At 33.4% G+C, this 20138-nt stretch overlaps 1 protein-coding gene across 1 annotated transcript in view; it reads left to right on the plus strand.

The window, feature by feature from the left end:
• LOC141395363 (ATP-binding cassette sub-family G member 1) overlaps positions 1-13852 on the plus strand; it is a 72710-nt gene extending 58858 nt beyond the window's left edge. Inside the window, exons 4-11 of the mRNA XM_073971052.1 lie at positions 2924-3041; positions 3136-3325; positions 3387-3532; positions 3597-3835; positions 3898-4032; positions 4096-4695; positions 12133-12389; positions 12459-13852. Of these exons, the coding sequence (XP_073827153.1) occupies positions 2924-3041; positions 3136-3325; positions 3387-3532; positions 3597-3835; positions 3898-4032; positions 4096-4695; positions 12133-12389; positions 12459-12803 (2030 nt within the window). The 3' untranslated portion in view covers positions 12804-13852. The remainder of the gene's footprint in view (positions 1-2923; positions 3042-3135; positions 3326-3386; positions 3533-3596; positions 3836-3897; positions 4033-4095; positions 4696-12132; positions 12390-12458) is intronic.
• Positions 13853-20138: the final 6286 nt, after the last annotated feature.

Below are 20138 nucleotides of genomic sequence, written 5' to 3' on the forward strand. Positions count from 1 at the left end.
CTTTAAAAAATCCACGAGCTTAAAAAATATTCTTTAAAAAATCCACGAGCTTAAAAACTATTCTTTAAAAAATCCACGAGTTTAAAAAATATTCTTTAAAAAATCCACGAGCTTAAAAAATATTCTTTAAAAAATCCACGAGCTTAAAAACTATTCTTTAAAAAATCCACGAGCTTAAAAAATATTCTTTACAAAATCCACGAGCTTAAAAAATATTCTTTAAAAAATCCACGAGCTTAAAAAATATTCTTTAAAAAATCCACGAGCTTAAAAAATATTCTTTAAAAAATCCACGAGCTTAAAAAATATTCTTTAAAAAAATTCACGAGTCTCAAAAATATTCTTTAAAAAATTCACGAGCTTAAAAAATACTCTTTAAAAAATCCACGAGCTTAAAAAATATTCTTTAAAAAATCCACCAGCTTAAAAAAATATTCTTTAAAAAATCCACGAGCTTAAAAAATATTTTTAAAAAATCCACGAGCTTAAAAAATATTCTTTAAAAAATCCACGAGCTTGAAAAATATTCTTTAAAAAATCTACGAGCTTAAAAAATATTCTTTAAAAAATCCACGAGCATAAAAAATATTCTTTAAAAAATCCACGAGCTTAAAAAATATTCTTTAAAAAATCCACGAGCTTAAAAAATATTCTTTAAAAAATCCACGAGCTTAAAAAATATTCTTTAAAAAATCCACGAGCTTAAAAAATATTCTTTAAAAAATCCACGAGCTTAAAAAATATTCTTTAAAAAATCCACGAGCTTAAAAAATATTCTTTAAAAAATCCACGAGCTTAAAAAATATTCTTTAAAAAATCCACGAGCTTAAAAAATATTCTTTAAAAAATCCACGAGCTTAAAAAATATTCTTTAAAAAATCCACGAGCTTAAAACATATTCTTTAAAAAATCCACGAGCTTAAAAAATATTCTTTAAAAAATCCACGAGCTTAAAACATATTCTTTAAAAAATCCACGAGCTTAAAAAATATTCTTTAAAAAATCCACGAGCTTAAAAAATATTCTTTAAAAAATCCACGAGCTTAAAAAATATTCTTTAAAAAATCCACGAGCTTAAAAAATAATTCTTTGAAAATCCACGAGCTTAAAAAGAATTCTTTAAAAAATCCACGAGCTTAAAAAATAGTCTTTAAAAAATCTACGAGCTTAAAAAATATTCTTTAAAAAATCCACGAGCTTAAAAAATTTTCTTTAAAAAATCCACGAGCTTAAAAAATATTCTTTAAAAAATCCACGAGCTTAAAAACTATTCTTTAAAAAATCCACGAGCTTAAAAAATATTCTTTAAAAAATCCACGAGCTTAAAAAATATTCTTTAAAAAATCCACGAGCTTAAAAACTATTCTTTAAAAAATCCACGAGCTTAAAAAATATTCTTTAAAAAATCCACGAGCTTAAAAAATATTCTTTAAAAAATCCACGAGCTTAAAAAATATTCTTTAAAAAATCCACGAGCTTAAAAAATATTCTTTAAAAAATCCACGAGCTTAAAAAATATTCTTTAAAAAATTCACGAGTCTCAAAAATATTCTTTAAAAAATTCACGAGCTTAAAAAATACTCTTTAAAAAATCCACGAGCTTAAAAAATATTCTTTAAAAAATCCACCAGCTTAAAAAATATTCTTTAAAAAATCCACGAGCTTAAAAAATATTTTTAAAAAATCCACGAGCTTAAAAAATATTTTTAAAAAATCCACGAGCTTAAAAAATATTCTTTAAAAAATCCACGAGCTTGAAAAATATTCTTTAAAAAATCTACGAGCTTAAAAAATATTCTTTAAAAAATCCACGAGCATAAAAAATATTCTTTAAAAAATCCACGAGCTTAAAAAATATTCTTTAAAAAATCCACGAGCTTAAAAAATATTCTTTAAAAAATCCACGAGCTTAAAAAATATTCTTTAAAAAATCCACGAGCTTAAAAAATATTCTTTAAAAAATTCACGAGTCTCAAAAATATTCTTTAAAAAATTCACGAGCTTAAAAAATACTCTTTAAAAAATCCACGAGCTTAAAAAATATTCTTTAAAAAATCCACCAGCTTAAAAAATATTCTTTAAAAAATCCACGAGCTTAAAAAATATTCTTTAAAAAATCCACGAGCTTAAAAAATATTCTTTAAAAAATCCACGAGCTTGAAAAATATTCTTTAAAAAATCTACGAGCTTAAAAAATATTCTTTAAAAAATCCACGAGCTTAAAAAATATTCTTCAAAAAATCCATGAGCTTAAAAATATTCTTTAAAAAATCCACGAGCTTAAAAAATATTCTTTAAAAAATCCACGAGCTTAAAAAATATTCTTTAAAAAATTCCCGAGCTTAAAAAATATTCTTTAAAAAATCCACGAGCTTAAAAAATATTCTTTAAAAAATCTACGAGCTTAAAAACTATTCTTTAAAAAATCCACGAGCTTAAAAAATATTCTTTAAAAAATTCCCGAGCTTAAAAAATATTCTTTAAAAAATCCACGTGCTTAAAAAATATTCTTTAAAAAATCCACGAGCTTAAAAATTATTCTTTAAAAAATCCACGAGCTTAAAAAATATTCGTTAAAAAATCCACGAGCTTAAAAAATATTTATTAAAAAATCCACGAGCTTAAAAAATATTCTTTAAAAAATGCACGAGCTAAAAAAAATATTCTTTAAAAAATCCACGAGCTTAAAAAATATTCTTTAAAGAATCCACGAGCCTCAACAATATTTTTTAAAAAATCCACGGGCCTGAAAAATATTGTTTAAAAAATTCCCGAGCTTTAAAAATATTCTTTAAAAAAATCCACGACCCTCAAAAATATAAATATTCTTTAAAAATCCACAAACCTTCAAGAAATATTAAAAAAAACCCGTCCTAAAAATTCTATAAAAATCCATTTCAAAATCATTTTCTTTTTCTTACAGAAACCAAAGACATTCTTCACGGCATCACTGGATTTTTCAAGGCTGGCGAACTAAGTGCCATTGTTGGACCATCTGGAGCTGGAAAGAGTACCTGCCTGAATATTATCTCAGGATATACGTAATGTAACCTTAAATTATAGTTCATGAAACAAAAATTCATAATGGAAAACAATTTTTCTTTGCATCTTTTCTTTTTTTCTTCTAAACTCCAGAGCCTTTGGTTATAGCGGTGATGTTCTGGTCAACGATAGTTTGCGTGACATAAAAGCCTTTAAGCAAAATGTTGCATTTATTACCCAGGATACTAGTCTACAGCCATATCTGACGGTCAATGAGGCCATGCATTTTTCGGCAAATTTGAAAATTGGCGCCCACATGAGTAAGAGTGCAAAGAGAGAGAGGGTAAATAAATATTTAATGATTAATTTATTTTCAAATTGATTTACAAATGTGTGTGTTTTAGGTGAAAAAGATTTTAGAAGCTATTGGTATGTATGATAATCGTCATACCAGAACAGGCCAGCTGTCCGGTGGCCAGAAGAAACGTTTGTCAATTGCCTTGGAATTGGTAAATAACCCACCTGTCTTAATATTGGATGAACCAACAAGGTAAGCAACCCTAGCCTAAAATGAAATTTATGGTTGTAAAACCTTTTTTGCTTTCCTTTTTCAGTGGCTTGGATAGTTCTACCTCCAATCAGTGTATATCCCTGCTAAAGAAATTGGCCTTGGAGGGACGTACTGTGATCTGTACCATACACCAGCCAAGTGCCTTGACCTTTGAGATGTTTGATCATTTATATGCCATTGCTGGGGGAAGCTGTATCTATTCAGGTGGAACACAAAATCTGGTGCCATTTTTGGCCGATGTTGGTTTAGATTGCCCCGAGTCATATAATCCTGCCGATTATTGTAAGTCAGAACACGGAAGACAAACAATAAAATTGAAAATAATTAATTTTTCTATATTTCAGTAATGGAAATAGCCACCGATGATTATGGACCACAAAATGAAAAGCTAATAGCCAAAATGGAAAATGGACGAAATACAAGCTATAGACAAACCAAAGCGGCAAAAGCCAAACAATTGGAGGCCATGCATAAAATAGGTGAGTTTTGAGATTATGTTATCATATTACCAAATTTTTCAAGTCCATTTTCCATTTTTCTAGATAAAATGATGGCTTCGGGTCTAATGACACCAGTTACTGCACCCGTCCTGCCCACACCTGCCATTGTAACCACAAACGGAGTGTTAAATAATCATCCGAAAAATAATTCCACATCAGCCTCTACCCACCCATATCACTATTACCAGCGCAACAGTAGTAGCAACCAACAAACGACATCGAACACTAAACCTCTAACACCAATCAAAGAAATGGCTTCACGCTTAGGAGATAGTCGAGGCCTTTTAAGTGATAATGTACCAAATACCAAAGATCTTGACGCGTCGTCAAGTGCAGAAAATGGTGGTTGCTGCCCGACGTCGTCGCAGCAACACCCGAATTTATGTAAAAGTGAAAATATTTATGCCACACCCTTCTACCGTCAGCTGGGTATACTACTGCTGCGGACTTTCCTCATATTATGGCGTGACAAGTCGCTGACCCTAATACGTTTCATTATTCACATGGTAACCGCGCTGTTGATTGGATTCCTTTACTTCGGTATTGGTAATGAGGCAGAGAATGCGTTGAATAATTTCCGTTACTGTTTCTATTCGATTATGTTTATAATGTATTCGGCATTTTCATCGATTTTAGTTAAATGTAAGTACACAATGTTGAGATCCTCCAAATCTTTAAAAATCCACACTTTTATAGTGCTTTTGAGACCCTTTAAAAAGTAAAAATTATAAATTCACAAAAATTCAGGAGTCTAAAAATAATTTTTAAAAATTTAGGACCCTAAAAATGGCTTTTATAGGTTCAGGAGCCTAAAAATAATTTTTAAATAAATTCAGGAGACTAAAAACAGTCCTTAAAAAACCCACTAGCCTGAAAAATATTCTTTAACAAAATCCACGAGCCTGAAAATATTCTTTAAAAAATCCACGAGCTTTACAAATACACTTTAAAAAATTCGCAAGCCCCAAAAATATGCTTTAAACAGGCATGTCACAGAAACCAATTCCGATCGAAAGTGGAATTGATTCCGTATTTAGCTTCTTCAGAAACCGAAAAACGAAAAAAAAAATTCGGAATGAAACCACTTTTTGTTTCTCAAGTGGAATTGTAATTTTTTGGGAACATGTCACTTTAAAACACTCCAAAAACACTTAAAAATATTAAAAGATATTGTTTTATTAACAAAACCACATTTAAATTCACAAATGTTATCATTTTATTTAAAAAATTCGCAAATTTTCATTATTTGTCAATTAGCGAAACCAATTGTTAACAAAGTATTGCCACACAATTTTTTCATGAAAACAACAAAAAAAAAATCTGGCATTACGAATGATAAAATAAAGCAAAGATAAAAAACAAAACAAAAATAACTGAAACATGATATTTGTTCAGAATATATTTAAATAAAATATTTTCACATTTCCCGCTTCCACAGTGTTTTCTAATCATATGTTTTTGTTTTGTTTATTTTGATTCCTCTAATGTTGCCATATTTATACTAAATAATACGATTTTCGAAATTCACCAAATCGATCGAAATCTGAAGAAGCTAAAACAAAAACGATCGGAATGAAATTACGAAATGGAAACCATTCCGTTCGGAATGTGCGACATGCCTGAAAATATCCACGGGCCTCAAAAATATACTTTAAAAAATCCAAGTGCTTCAAAAATCCACGGCCCTCAAAAATATTCTTTAAATATCTCCGAACCTCAAAAATATTCCTAGAAAAAATCACGAGCCTTTTAAAAATTCACAAAGCTTGAAAAATATGATTTAAAGAATCCAGGAGAAAGAAAAATATTCTTTAAAATATACACGAGACTACAAATATACTTTAAAAAAACACGACCCTCAAAATTTTTCTTTAAAGTATCCAGACCCACAAAAATATTCTTTGAAATATTTACGAGCATCAAAAATATTAATTAAAAAATCCACGACCCTCAATAAAATTCTTTCCAGAAATATTCTTTGAAAAATTAAGGAGCCTCAAAAATATTCCTAAAAAATCCATGGCCCTCAATAATATTTTTAAAAAAATCCCCGAGCCTCAGGAATATTCTTTGAAAAATTCATGAGCCTCAAGAATATTCTTAAAAAATCCACGTGCCTCAAAAAATGCTTTGAAAAATTCGCGAGCCTTAAACATATTCTTTAAAAAATCCGTGATCTTCAAACACAATTCTATGAAAAATCCACGGGCCTTATTTGAAAAATTAACGTGCCTAAAAAAATGCATGAGCCTCATAAAATATTATTTAAAAAATCCAATATTTTTTAAAAAAAATTTTGAGCCTCAAAATTATTCTTTAAAATATCCACGCGGCTCAATATTCATAGAAAAAATTAAGGAGCCTCAAAAATATTCTTTAAAAAATACATCAGAATTCAAAATATTCTTAGAAAAAATTAATTAAAAATCCCAAAAATATTCTTAAAAAATCTCAAAATATTATAAAAAACCCAAAAATATTCTTTAAAAAATCCACGAGCCTCAAAAATATTTTTTAATAATTCACAAGCCTCAAAAATATTTTTATAAAAAATTCACGAGCCAAAAATAATCTTTAAAAAATGCACTAGTCCCAAAAATATTCTTTAAAAAATCCACGGTCCTCAAAAATATTCTTTAAAAATTCCACGAGTCTCAAAAATATTCTTTAAAGTATCTACGAGCCTCCAAAAGCATTCTTAAAATATCCACGAGCCTCACAAAATATTCTTTAAAAATTCTCAACTCTCAAAAATATACTTTAAAAAATCCACGAATCCCAAAAATATTGTTTAAAAAGTTCAGAATATTCTTTAAAAAATTCACGATCCTCTAAAATATTCTTTAAAAATCCAGGACCCTTATAATACCCCTTTGAAAACTTCACGATCCTCTTAAATATTCTTTAACAAGTAAAAAAAGTATCAGTCGGTTTTGCCGGAAACCCCAATAAATACATAAAGGCCTCGACACATAAGAAGCATGGTATTCTTGCTTAAGTCATATCTGGTAAATGACTAAAGACCAACTTGGTCTTTTGTCTTTTATCAGATATGACTTCAGCAAGAATACCATGCTTTTTATGTGTCGAGGCCTTTATGTATTTATTGGGGTTTCCAAAATATTGGGCGTATGAACCGACAAAAATATGGATTGGATTAAAACTCAAACATTTGCGGGGGATATCGATAGATAGTGCTTTTGTACAGTACTTGCCTACGAAAAACATAATGTCGCTGTAAACAGGGCCACTAGGAAAACCTTCGGTAAAAAATTCCAAAGGATCTTCGAACAGACAAAATTATTGAACGTTTATGTGCGTGGTACCCCAAGGATTGGACCGATAGGGCCTACATTTGAACGTAAACTAAGTTTGGAAAAAATATTTAGAGATCCAAAGTTTGGACCGAATCGGCTGGGGAGGTACCGAAAGGAGTGGACCGATATAACCCATCTTCGAACTTAAACTAAGTTTGGGCAAAATATTACGAAAGCCAAATTTTGGACCCAATCGGTTGATCCGTTCGAGAGTTATCGTGCGCTCCAGCCAGACAGACAGACGGACGGACAAGTTTAAATCAACTCCAAATTGTCTGAAACACATTTCCTCCAAACATACTTGGGGTCTAAAACCGTTATTTCGATGAGACACATTTTGCTCGTATGAAATTGTATATACCCTCATTAGCATAAATGCTGAGGGTATAATTAACGAGCCTCAAAAATATTCTTTAAAAAATACATGAGTCTTAAAAATATTCTTAGAAAAAATTGCGAGCCTCAAAAATATTCTTAAAAATTCTCATAATATTTTTAAAAATCCCAAAAATATTCTTAAAAAATCTCAAAATATTCTTAAAAACCCCAAAAATAATCTTTAGAAAATTCAAGGGCTTCAAAAATACTTACTTAGCTGGCCCATTACAGAACATTTGTTCCATAGACCTCCAATTCTCTCTGTTTATTGCTTCGCTTTCTGGAATACCGCGCATTGCCATCACTTCACCCACTTGTTTGTGCCATCTGTTCTTTAGCCTGCCAATTGCACCGACATGTGGCTCGAATTTATACGCCTTTTTAGCGGGTTCATCATCGGTCGTTCTTATTATATGGCCTAGACAACGCAATCGCTGCATCTCGATACGTTTAACTACATTGATGTCGTTGTATAGCAGATACAGCTCGTGGTTCATACGACGTCGATATTCACCGTCAACGCAGGTTGGTCCGTAGATCTTTCGAAGAATTTTTCTCTCAATCACGCCAAGCACTGCCTTATCTGCTTGCCCAAGTCCCCAGGCTTCGGAACCATACATCAGCACGGGTAGTATTAGTGCGTTATTTTTGTTTGACGAGTTGTGGCTTTGTTTTTGAAGAGCTTACTTAAGCCAAAGTAGCATATGTTGGCCAATACAATTCTTCTTTTTATCTCACAACTGATGTCGTTTGTTGTGTTTACGGCAGTGCCGAGGTGTACGAAGTCTTTTACTACCTCAAAATTATAGGAACCTTCGTAAAGGTATCTGTTACTTCTTTTACTGATCGTCCCATGATGTCTATATCATCAGCATAAGCAAGTAACATGTGGCTATTGGTGTAGATTGTGCCACTTCTTTTGACGTTTGCCTGTCGTATAACCTTTTCTAGCAGGATGTTGAACAGATCACACGAAAGGCTGTCTCCCTGCATGAAACCTCTTTTGGTACAAAACTCTTCGGAAAGGTTCTTTCCTATTTTAAATGAAGATCTTGTGTCAGTTAGAGTCATTTTACAAAGCCGAATGAGCTTTGGGGGGATACCAAATTCAGACATGGCTTAGAATACCTTTGAACGTAGCGGACTGTCGAAAGCTGATTTTTAATCAACAAAAAGGGGGTAGGTGTCGATCTGCATCTCTTGGGTCTTCTCCAGGATTTGCCGCATGGTAAATATCTGGTCAATGGTGGACTTGCCAGGTCTAAAGCCGCATTGGTATGGTCCGATTACTTCGTTGACCATGGGCTTTAGTCGTTCGCACAATATCCCTGACACTATCATGTATGCGATAGGGAGAAGACTTATGCCCCTATAGTTGGAGCATCAACTCGTATCTCCTTTCTTATGGACGGGACACAGGACGTTCACGTGTTCTTCCTGCAAGATGGAGCTAACTAGCTGATGCATACATCTTATCAGAGTGTCGCCTCCGGTTTTAAACAGCTCGGCTGGTAGGCCATCAGCTCCTGCTGCCTTATTATTCTTCATCTTGGCCGGGTGGTATACCTTCAATACCATATTCTGGGATTGGATCTGTGGTATATTCGTCGACTTCGCTACTATTGGATATCAACAGTTTGGAAAATGCTCTTTCCATATCCTTAGAACACTATCTGTATCCGTTACCAGATTACCTTGCTGGTCTCTACAGGAGGATGTGCCAGTTCCAAAGCCATCAGTTTGATGTTTCACTCTTTGGTAGAATTTTCGGACTTCATTCTGTCTCCTGTACATCTCGATTTGTTCACACTCCCGCTTTTCCATTTCTCTCTTTTTCCTGCGGAAAAGACGTTTCTCCTCTCACCTTTTCCCCCGATACCTCTCTCGTGCGCTACGTTTTTTTCTCTTCGGTAGCAGCACCATGGATTCCTTGGTGGAGGTCTCTGGTATCCAAGTATGGATTTTGCGGCTGTTTGCATGGAGTGGGCAATGCTTTGCATTGCGCTGATATGTTAACGGGATGAGTAATGCTTTTATTAAGCAATTGGGCTAGTTGAGTGGAACATGCTGTGGTTATCTGTTGTGATTGCAGCTTCTCGATGTCTAACTTTCGTGTTGTGTCTGTTCGTACTTTGTTTGCTACGTTTAAGCGGGTGCGTACCTTTGCTGCAAGAAGGTAGTGGTCCGAATCAATGCTTGCACCTCGGAACGATCGTACATCCAACACGCTCGATGAATGTCTTCCATCTATCAGAACGTGATCAATCTTGTTCTTTGATCTGGCGACAGCCAGGTGCCCTTATGAATATCGAGATGATTAAATCTGGTAGTGCTAACTACCATGTTTCTTGCAGCTGCAAAATCTATCAGCCTCATACCATTGTCAGATGTTTCACTGTGGAGACTGAATTTCTCGACTGTTGGGCCAAAGATATTCTCCTTTCCAATTTTGGCATAAAAATCGCCTAGAATGATTTTAATGTCATGGGCAGGGCAACGGTCATATGTTTCTTCTAAGCGCTCGTAAAATATATCTTTGGTCTGTTCGCTCTTGTCTTCAGTGGGAGCATGAGCGCAAATAAAGCTGATGTTGAAGAATTTAGCTTTTATCCGAATTGCAGCAAGTCTTTCATTCACTGGAGTGAAGCTGGGTACCAGATGTTTTAGTCTCCGACTAACTACGAATCCACAACCAAATTCATGCTTTACGTCATGGCAGCTATAATACAGTGCGTCACCTTTAGGTGTTGTTATGACGCCTTTCCCGTTCCATCGTATTTCCTGTATGGCAGTAATGTCGGCCTTGTACTTTTCAAGTACATCTCCCAATGCGTAAACTGCACCTTCCCTATAAAGAGTGCGAACATTCCAGGTGAAGATTCGCAGATCATGGTCCTTAAAACGTTTGTGGGGTTCGTCAATTTTAGAGGGGTTTGTTTTTCTTTTCTATTGTTTTTTCATAGTAGGCTGTTTTTTCTAGGGGAGGATTACAAAACCAAGTTTTTAATGTTCTTATGAGTGAACCCGCGACACATGTTAGCGTACTACCTTTAACGGGAGTTAAAGGCAGTTCCCCAGGTGACACCACGGGGAGGTCAGTGTCCACTTGAGATGAAAGAGGGACCAAGATAAATCCTGGGCTTTGCTATGTTAAAAACGGTCAGGACCGTTCCTTTGTATCTTCCATCCCCTACGTCAAAAATATTCTTAAAAAATCCACGAGTCTGAAAAATATTCTCTAAAAAATCCACGAGCCTGAAAAAATTGTTTAAATATCCACGACTCACAAAAGTATTCTTTCCTCGGTCCCCAAAACAACTCTTTAAATACATCCACGACCCTAAAAAATGTTATATAAAAAAATTCATTCAAATTCAAATATTCTTTGAAAAATTCTCGAACCTCAAAAATATTCTTTAAAATATCCACGGGCTTGAAAAATATTCGATAACAAACCACGAGCCTGAAAAATATTCTTTAAAAAATGCACGAGCCTCAAAATTATTCTTTAAAATATATACGAGACTACAAATATACTTAAAAGAAAAACACGAGCCTCAAAATTATTCTTTAAAGTACCCAGACCCTCAAAAATATTCTTTGAAAATATTTGCGAGCATCAAAAATATTAATTAAAAAATCTTTGAAAAACTCAAGAGCCTCAAAAATATTCCTAAAAAATCCATGAGCCTCAAAAATATTCTTAAAAAATCCTTGAGCCTCAACAATATTCTTTGAAAAATTCACGAGCCTCAAGAATATTCTTAAAAAATCCACGAGTCTCAAAAATGCTTTGAAAAATTCACTAGCCTTAAAAATATTCTTTAAAAAATTCACGAGCCTCAAAAATATTCTTTAAAAAAATTCACGAGCCCAAAAATATTCTTTAAAAAATCCACGAGCCTCAAAAATATTCTTTAAAAAATCCACGAGCCTCAAAAATGTTCTTTAAAAAATCCACGAGCCTCAAAAATATTCTTTAAAAAATTCACAAGCCTGAAAAATATTCTTTAAAAAATTCACGAGCCTGAAAAATATTCTTTAAAAAATCCACGAGCCTCAAAAATATTCTTTAAAAAATCCAGGAGCCTGAAAAATCTTCTTTAAAAGAATTCACGAGCCTCAAAAATATTCTTTAAAAAATCCAAGAGCCTGAAAAATATTCTTTAAAAAATTCGAGTTCTGTGTTTTTTTACGTAGACCCTAAAAATTTTCGGAACATCTACATTTATATCCCTCTTTGAAACCTCCTAAAAACCTATAAAAAAAATCCACATTCATTATCGACTTTGAGATCTACCAAAAATCTACTTTTATAGCAGAAGGTCTAAGTTCCCTATGAGACCTCTAAAATAATATCTATTTCCCCTATTCTTTCTTTTAGTTCCCTTGGAATTCCCCATTGTATCCCGAGAACATTTCAATCGTTGGTATTCGCTGCGTGCCTACTATGTGGCCATCACCCTAGCCGATATTCCAATACAAATCGTGTGTACAACAGTCTATATAGTCATCACGTATTTGTTAACCGATCAACCGGGTGATATATTTCGTGTGGTATTATTCTGTGTGATAATCTTTCTAACCGCTTTGGTGGGACAAAGTATTGGATTGGCTGTGGGAGCTTCACTGAGTATAAAGGTAAGTTGGCATTGTATTTTAAAGACAATAATTCTCATTAACTTCCGTTTTTAATTCCTTCCCTTATAGCTAGCAGCCATATTGGGTCCATTCTTTATATGTCCATTTCTAGTATTTTCCGGATTTTTTGTACAAGAAAAACATGCACCCCAGGCCTTGCGTTGGTTATTCAAGACTTCCTTCTTGAAGTATAGTTTTGAAGGTTCAGTGCTGTCGCTGTTCGGCTACGATCGGCAACGTTTGGAATGTAATGAAATGTATTGCCACTATGCCAGGCCGCAGGTCCTGCTAAAAGATGTCGACATGTTAGAGGCCAATTATGAAGGGGCCATTATATTTTTAGTATCGGTATTTTTAGGTTTACGCATAATTGCCTTTTACATCATGTCATTTAGATTGCGTTTATTTAGATAGAAATTATATGTTTGTAATTATGTATTATAAGATAATTTTTCCGGGAGAAGATTTGTCATAGAGAGAAATTGAAACACCGGTTGTAAGAAACTCCTTTCCAAGGTTTTCGAAAAAAATACTACGCTTATTACAAAACAATTAGCTATAACGAACAAAACATACTGAGCCTAAAGAGTTTCTTATAACCATTTTCGAGAAATAATTTAAATTATTCATTGGAAAATCCTTCTAGGCAAATCGTATATATTGTACCTAGTATTTATTTAGGATAATAAAAGTAAATATGTATGTGTTATGCATGTTTATATATACATAGATATGTATGTATGTAGTAATATTTACATAAATTTGTAGAAAGAAGGTACCAAGCGAAATATTTCTTTAATGAATAAGAAAAGGCGTCACGAACTGTTTACCATTTACATCAGGGATTTTCTGTTGCATACTTTAGGGAGCTGTTATTGTGAGAGAGCATGGCTTTGCATTGCGCTTATCGTTGTTTTACCTTGAAGGGTTATTTCCTAATGTATTAATTTTACACCATAATTTCAGTTTATAATACAGGTTGTACCAAAATGTATGGATATGTTTAAAGATAACCTCTAATAGTCATACGAATGACCTTGTCTTTTTATTTTTCCTAAAAATGTTAATTCTAATGAACCCTGTATTCTTTTTTTAAAGCATTCCATGGAATTAAATAAGTTGTGTAATACGAAAATGTTTTAATAAAATAGGGAATATATTTTATATAATGGAATTTTGTACCAAAGTTTATTTTATTTTTTTTTTTTTAATTGTTAGTATATTGAATGTATTACTCTATAAGTCAAGTCAAAGTCTTTTTATATGAACGATGAATAAATGAAATTGTGAATAATGTTTGTATCTGTAATAATGTGTAAAGCGTGATAATTAATTATTATAATTATTATTCGATAATTGAACGAATTAAGATATTATGTTAATTATTATTATTATTTTTCATACTTATAATTATTCTTACAGTTGTATATTGTTTGCTAAATAAATTGCTTATTTAAATAGTCTACATTATTTGTCCAGAATCAATCAAATGCTACATACTTCTAAATGTACATACATATTTCAAATCAATTTGAAATGAAAACAATTTGACCAAAACAATAGGTATTGTTATAGTACCAAAAATATTTAAAGTTAACAACTAATAGATGAAACATAAAATATAAATTTTAAATTATAAAATTTAAAATATAAAATATAAATATAAAATAATATATAATATAATATAAAATATAAATATAAAATATGAAAAAAAATATAAGATATAGGTCCATTATTATATGTGTTCTTTTACTATCTGACGGATTTGAAAACTCAAAATAAACCAATTTGGAGGCATTAAAAATATAATTTTTACATTGAAAGTTAATGCCAAGATGCTCCTCTATGAATTTCAATCATCACTTTTAATTTAAAGTTCACTTACTTGGCTGGCCCATTACAGAACATTTGTTCCATAGACCGAACTAAGAAAATATCTCCAATTCTCTCTGTTTGAAGCTTCGCTTTCTGGAATACCGCGCCTTGTCATCTATCTCTTCATCCACTTGTTTGCGCCATCTATTCTTTGGCCTGCCAATTCTGCGTGCACCGCCATGTGGCTCGAATTTATATGCCTTTTTAGCGGGTTCATCATCGCTCATTCTTATTATATGGCCTAGCCAACGCAATCGCTGCATCTCGATACGTTTAACTATATTGATGTCGTTGTATAGCAGATACAGCTCGTGGTTCATACGACGTCGATATTCACCGTCAACGCAGATCGGTCCGAAGATCTTTCGAAGAATTTTTCTTTCAAACACGCCAAGCACTGCCTTATCTGCTTGCGCAAGTACCCAGGCTTCGGAACCATACATCAGCACGGGTACTATCAGTGTTTTGTAAAGCGTTAATTTTATTTCTTTGAAGTGCTTGCTTAAGCCAAAGAAGCATCTGTTGGCCAATACAATTCTTCTTTTTATTTCACAATTGATGTCGTTTGTTGTGTTTTCGGCGGTGCCGAGGTATACGAAGTCTTTTACTACCTCAAAATTATAGGAACCAACTTCAACAGTTGGTCCGATCTCAATGGACTCATTACGCGTCACACCATCAACTTGCTTTTCTCGCCGTTTACCGCCACACCCACTTTAACAGATTCTCCTTCGACCTTCATAAAGGTGTCGGTTACTTCTTTTACTGATCGTCCCATGATGTCTACATCATCAGCATAAGCAAGTAACATGTGGCTATTGGTGTAGATTGTGCCACTTCTTTTGACGTTTGCCTCTCGTATAACCTTTTCTAGCAGGATGTTAAAGAGATCACACGAAAGGCTGTCTCCTTGCCTGAAACTTCTTTTGGTACAAAACTCTTCGGAGCGGTTCTTTCCTATTTAAACTGAAGATCTTGTTTCAGTTAGAGTCATTTTACAAAGCCGAATGAGCTTTGCGGGGATACCAAATTCAGACATGGCTTGGAATACCTTTGAACGTAGCGGGCTGTCGAAGGCTGCTTTATAATCGACAAAAAGGTGGTAGGTGTCGATCTGCATCTATTGGGTCTTCTCCAGGATTTGCCGCAGGGTAAATATCTGGTCAATGGTGGACTTGCCAGGTCTAAAGCCGCATTGGTATGGTCCAATTATTTCGTTGACCATAGGCTTTAGTCGTTCGCACAATATCCCTGACACGATCTTGTAGGCAATAGGGAGCAGACTTATGCCCCTATAGTTAGAGCATACAGTCTTATCTCCCTTCTTGTGGACTGGGCACAGGATGCTCAGGTTCCAATCGTCGGGTACGCGTTCTTCCTGCCAAATGAAGCTAACTAGCTGATGCATACACCTTATCAGCGTGTCGCCTCCGGTTTTATACAGCTCGGCTGGTAGGCCATCAGCTCCTGCTGCCTTATTATTCTTCAGCCGGTTTATTGCTGTTTTTACCACATCTTGGCCGGGTGGTATACATTCAACCCCATCTTCTCGGATTGGATCTGTGGTATCTTCGTCGACTTCGCTACTATTGGATACCAACAGTTTGTGAAAAATGCTCTTTCCATATCCTTAGCACACTATCTGTATCAGTTACCAAATTACCTTGCTGGTCTCTACAGGAGGATGAGGCAGTTCCAAAGCCATCAGTTTGATGTTTCACTCTTTGATAGAATTTTCGGACTTCATTCTGTCTCTTGCACATTTCGATTTGTTCACACTCCCGCTTTTCCATCTCTCTCTTTTTCCTTCGGAAAAGACGTTTCTCATCTCTCCTTTTCTCCCAATACCTCTCTAGTGTGCTACGCGTTGCTACGGATTCGGTAGCAGCACGACACTCCTGGTCATACCATGGATTCCTTGGTGGAGGTCTCTGGTATCCAAGTACTGATTTTGCGGCTGTTTGCATGGAGTTAGCAATGTTTTGCCATTGTCCTGATATGTTATCGGGACGAGGAGTGCTTTGATTAAGCAGTTGGGCCAGTTGAGTGGAATATGCTGTGGCTATCTGTTGTCTGCAATCACAACACCGATGTCCAACTCCCGTGTTTTGTCTGTTCGCATTTTGTTTGCTACGTTTAATCTGCTACGTACTTTTGCTGCAACAAGGTAGTGGTCCGAGTCTATGTTTGCACCTCGGAAGGATCGTACTTCCAACACGCCCAATGCATGTCTTCCATTTATCACAAAGTGAACAATATGATTTCTTGTTCTTTGATCTGGCGATAGCCAGGTGCTCTTATGAATATCGAGATGCTTAAATCTGGTACTGCTAACTACATGTTTCTTGCAGCTGCAAAGCCTATCAGCATCATACCATTGTCAGATGCTTCACTGTGGAGACTGATTCTCCTTTCCAATTGTGGCATTAAAATCGCCTCGTAAAATTTTAATGTCATGGGCAGGGCAACGGTAATAAGTTTCTTCTAAGCGCTCGTAAAAAATATATTTGGTCTGTTCGTCCTTGTCTTCAGTGAGAGCATGAGCGCAAATAAAGTTGATGTTGAAGAATTTTGCTTTTAATCGAATTGCAGCGAGTCTTTCATTCATTGGGGTGAAGCTGGAGATAAGATGTTTTAACCTCTGACCAACTACAAATCCGCAACCAAACTCATGCTTTGTGTCATGGCAGCTATAATACAGTGCGTCACTTTTAGGTGTTGTTGTGACGCCTTTCCCGTTCCATCGATTTCCTGCATGGCAGTAATGTCGGCCTTGTACTTTTCAAGTACATCTGCGAACATTCCAGGTGCAGATTCGCAGATCATGGTCCTTAAAACGTTTTTGGAGTTCGTCAACTTTAGAGGGGTTTGTTTTTCTTTTCTTTCGTTTTTTCATAGTAGTCTGTTTTTTCTAGGGGAGGGTTACTAACCCGACGCCCAAACCCAAGTTTTTAACGTTCTTATGGGTGAACGCGGGGCAAATGTTAGATCACTACCTTTAACGGGTGTTAAAGGCAGTTCCCCATGTGACACCACGGGGAGGTCAGTGTCCATTTGAGATGAAAGAGGGACCAAGATAAATCCTGGGCTTTGTCATGTTAAGGCCGGTCAGGACCGTTCTTTGGTATCTTCCATCCCCTACGTCACAAAAGTCACTATACATACTATAATTTTACCTCTTTTATAAATATAGTTTATAACGACTATCGCTTATAGCGATTTCGACTTTAAAATGTCAAAATTTTTAAACAAGGCGAAAAAGTTAAATTTGCTTCGTATACAAAGTTGATTTTGATCAACCAAGACTGATAATTTACGATGTCTAAACGATCAATTAATTCATTATTTGCTCATTAGTTAGCATTAGTAGCAAAGGGTCATTATTATATGTGTTCTTTTACTATCTGATGGATTTTAAAACGTAAAATAAACCAATTTGGAGGCATTAAAAATATAATTTTTACATTGAATGTTAATGCCAAGAAGCTTCTCTTTGAAATTCAATCATCACTTATAACTTTAGGTTAACCGGAACGCTATAAATCTGTTCGGTAAATCCAAAATATAACAAAAGAAGACTAATAATAATGGGGCATAATGTGCTAACATTTTCAATATTAGGTGTGTCTTTTTACTTACTAAATGTTGCTGAAACATTTTTTCAGCAACTTTTCCTTTATACAACTGTCAAAATCTGCAACATTAGTAATAATTATTGCTAATTAGCACGTAAAAAGACACAGCTATTATTTGAGACGAATTCAATTACAAGCACTTCTTTTGACGTTTCAAATTCGATCAGATGGGATAATGCATCTATCTACCTTGTTAATTGTGCTATGAACAAAAATCAGCTGACTGACATATAAATCCTCCAAAGGTATATCTAAATGCAATAAAATTTGTATTGGATTTATTAAATCCAGTTGAGGATTTATGGCTAGTCTAAATGAGCTATAACCTGCATTGATGGCCAAGGATTATTAATTTTCTTAGGGTAAAAAATAATAAAAATCTATGAATTACTCTTTTATGTTATTACTTAACATCAAAATTAAAATAAAGAAACGTTAAAAACGAATATGAGTTTAATATTTCGTTCAATAAATGTAAAGGTTTCATTGAATTTGGAAAATGGTTTCATTCAATTTGGAAAAGGTTTCATTCAATTTGCTATATATGTAAAAGTCCCGGTTCTAGAGTGATTTTAATGAAATAATTTCATGGAATTATGCGTTCTTAGCTTGATTTCCCCACTATAACAATTTCATAAAATTACTTTAATATTGGAATCGATCTAAGAACGCATAATTTCATTAAATTATTTTAATGAAATCACTCTAGTGTGAACCGGGACTAAGTGAGATGTTTGTTTGTTCTTATTGAGTTTTTAAATTTAATAAATTACTCATTTATCTGACTCAATGTACGTGATGATGATGAGTAAAATAACTACAGGCATATCATATCTATCTGCCGGCATTATAGCTGTAAAAGATTCAATTAAAGCTTTTATTATGTGCATTAAATGGACAATAAATAAAATACGAGCACAGAAAAAAGTTCAACTCGTTACAAACTAAGAGAAATAAAAAACACTGTAAAAACAAAATAATTATAAAAAGTAATAAACAAAAATAAAAATAATTTACAACGTGGACGCATGAAATTGATCCCAAGATATTAGTATTCTAAGTGCGCATCATTTTGTTACTCATGTAAATGGATGAACTGATATATGAATGGAACAGTTTGAGATATGCAAACTTGTGCTCAATTTTGTATTGTTGTTTTGAAATTATCTGCTTTAATTTTTTTACAAACTTTTTTATTATAAAATCGTACTCAGATTTCTGCAGGAAAAAAACTTACAGTTCGCATTCGAAAATCCACAGCGACTATTTCATAGACCTAGGAGGTTAGGTCAACATGGGCTTCTGTTGGTTTAAATTTGACTGGAGTGGTGTCTAGTTATAACTTTTACACATTTATAATGACTGCTGTAATTACATACATATCGAAGTTTACGCCATAAACTTGTCTCATGAAGTCTATTATTATTTTTAATCGAAAATATTTTATCTGTAATTATTTAAAATAAATTTTCTAGTTCAGCGGATATTGACAATTTTAAAATGCACAGCAAATGCGCTTGCATTGCATGTAAACTACTGATATATTTTATAAAATGGGTGTAAAATTGTCGTATTGTGTTGTTAGATAAATTGTATATAATTTTAAAAAATTCAATATGTAATGAGTTTTGAATAAAAAAATGCTGTAAAAAATTTGAAAATTAACGGAAGTTAATAAACAAAAAAAATAATAATTTTTACTTGATTTCGACTTTATCTTCCATTATGTTATGTGAGTATCATGGCAGAACTACCAGGTAGTGGTATCACACCAGCTGATCGAATATGAAAAATCAAATCTCTTTATAAAAAATATTTTTGTTGTAATTTCCCCAACAACATAAAGAAAGTTTTGACATAACATATTCAAAATTTTACGATGCCACTACATGGGTAATTGTGCCATGGTGAGTATAGAATTGTATGAAATGTAAATAAAAGATTTTAGTTTTTTTTTTTTGTAATTTTATGGCCTGATTCGAATTCAAATTCGTTCAAACTACTAACAAACTTAAAATAAATATTAGTTTCATTTTTGTTTTCAACCAAACAAAAATTTTCTAAAACAACAAGAGGAGTTTAGTAGAACTTCGAACGAATTTGAGTTCGAATCTTCTTAGAGAAAAGGCCAAATCTATTTTCTTATCTTGAAACTGTCCAAACAGTAATTAACCTCCAAGAACATAATTAAAAAAGAACAACAATTCACCCGTGACAATGTTTCTTCTTGGCGAAACAT

The sequence above is a fragment of the Musca autumnalis genome, unplaced genomic scaffold, assembly GCF_047663935.1.
Source record: "Musca autumnalis isolate F117 unplaced genomic scaffold, ASM4766393v1 scaffold_2, whole genome shotgun sequence".
Lineage (NCBI taxonomy): Eukaryota > Metazoa > Arthropoda > Insecta > Diptera > Muscidae > Musca > Musca autumnalis.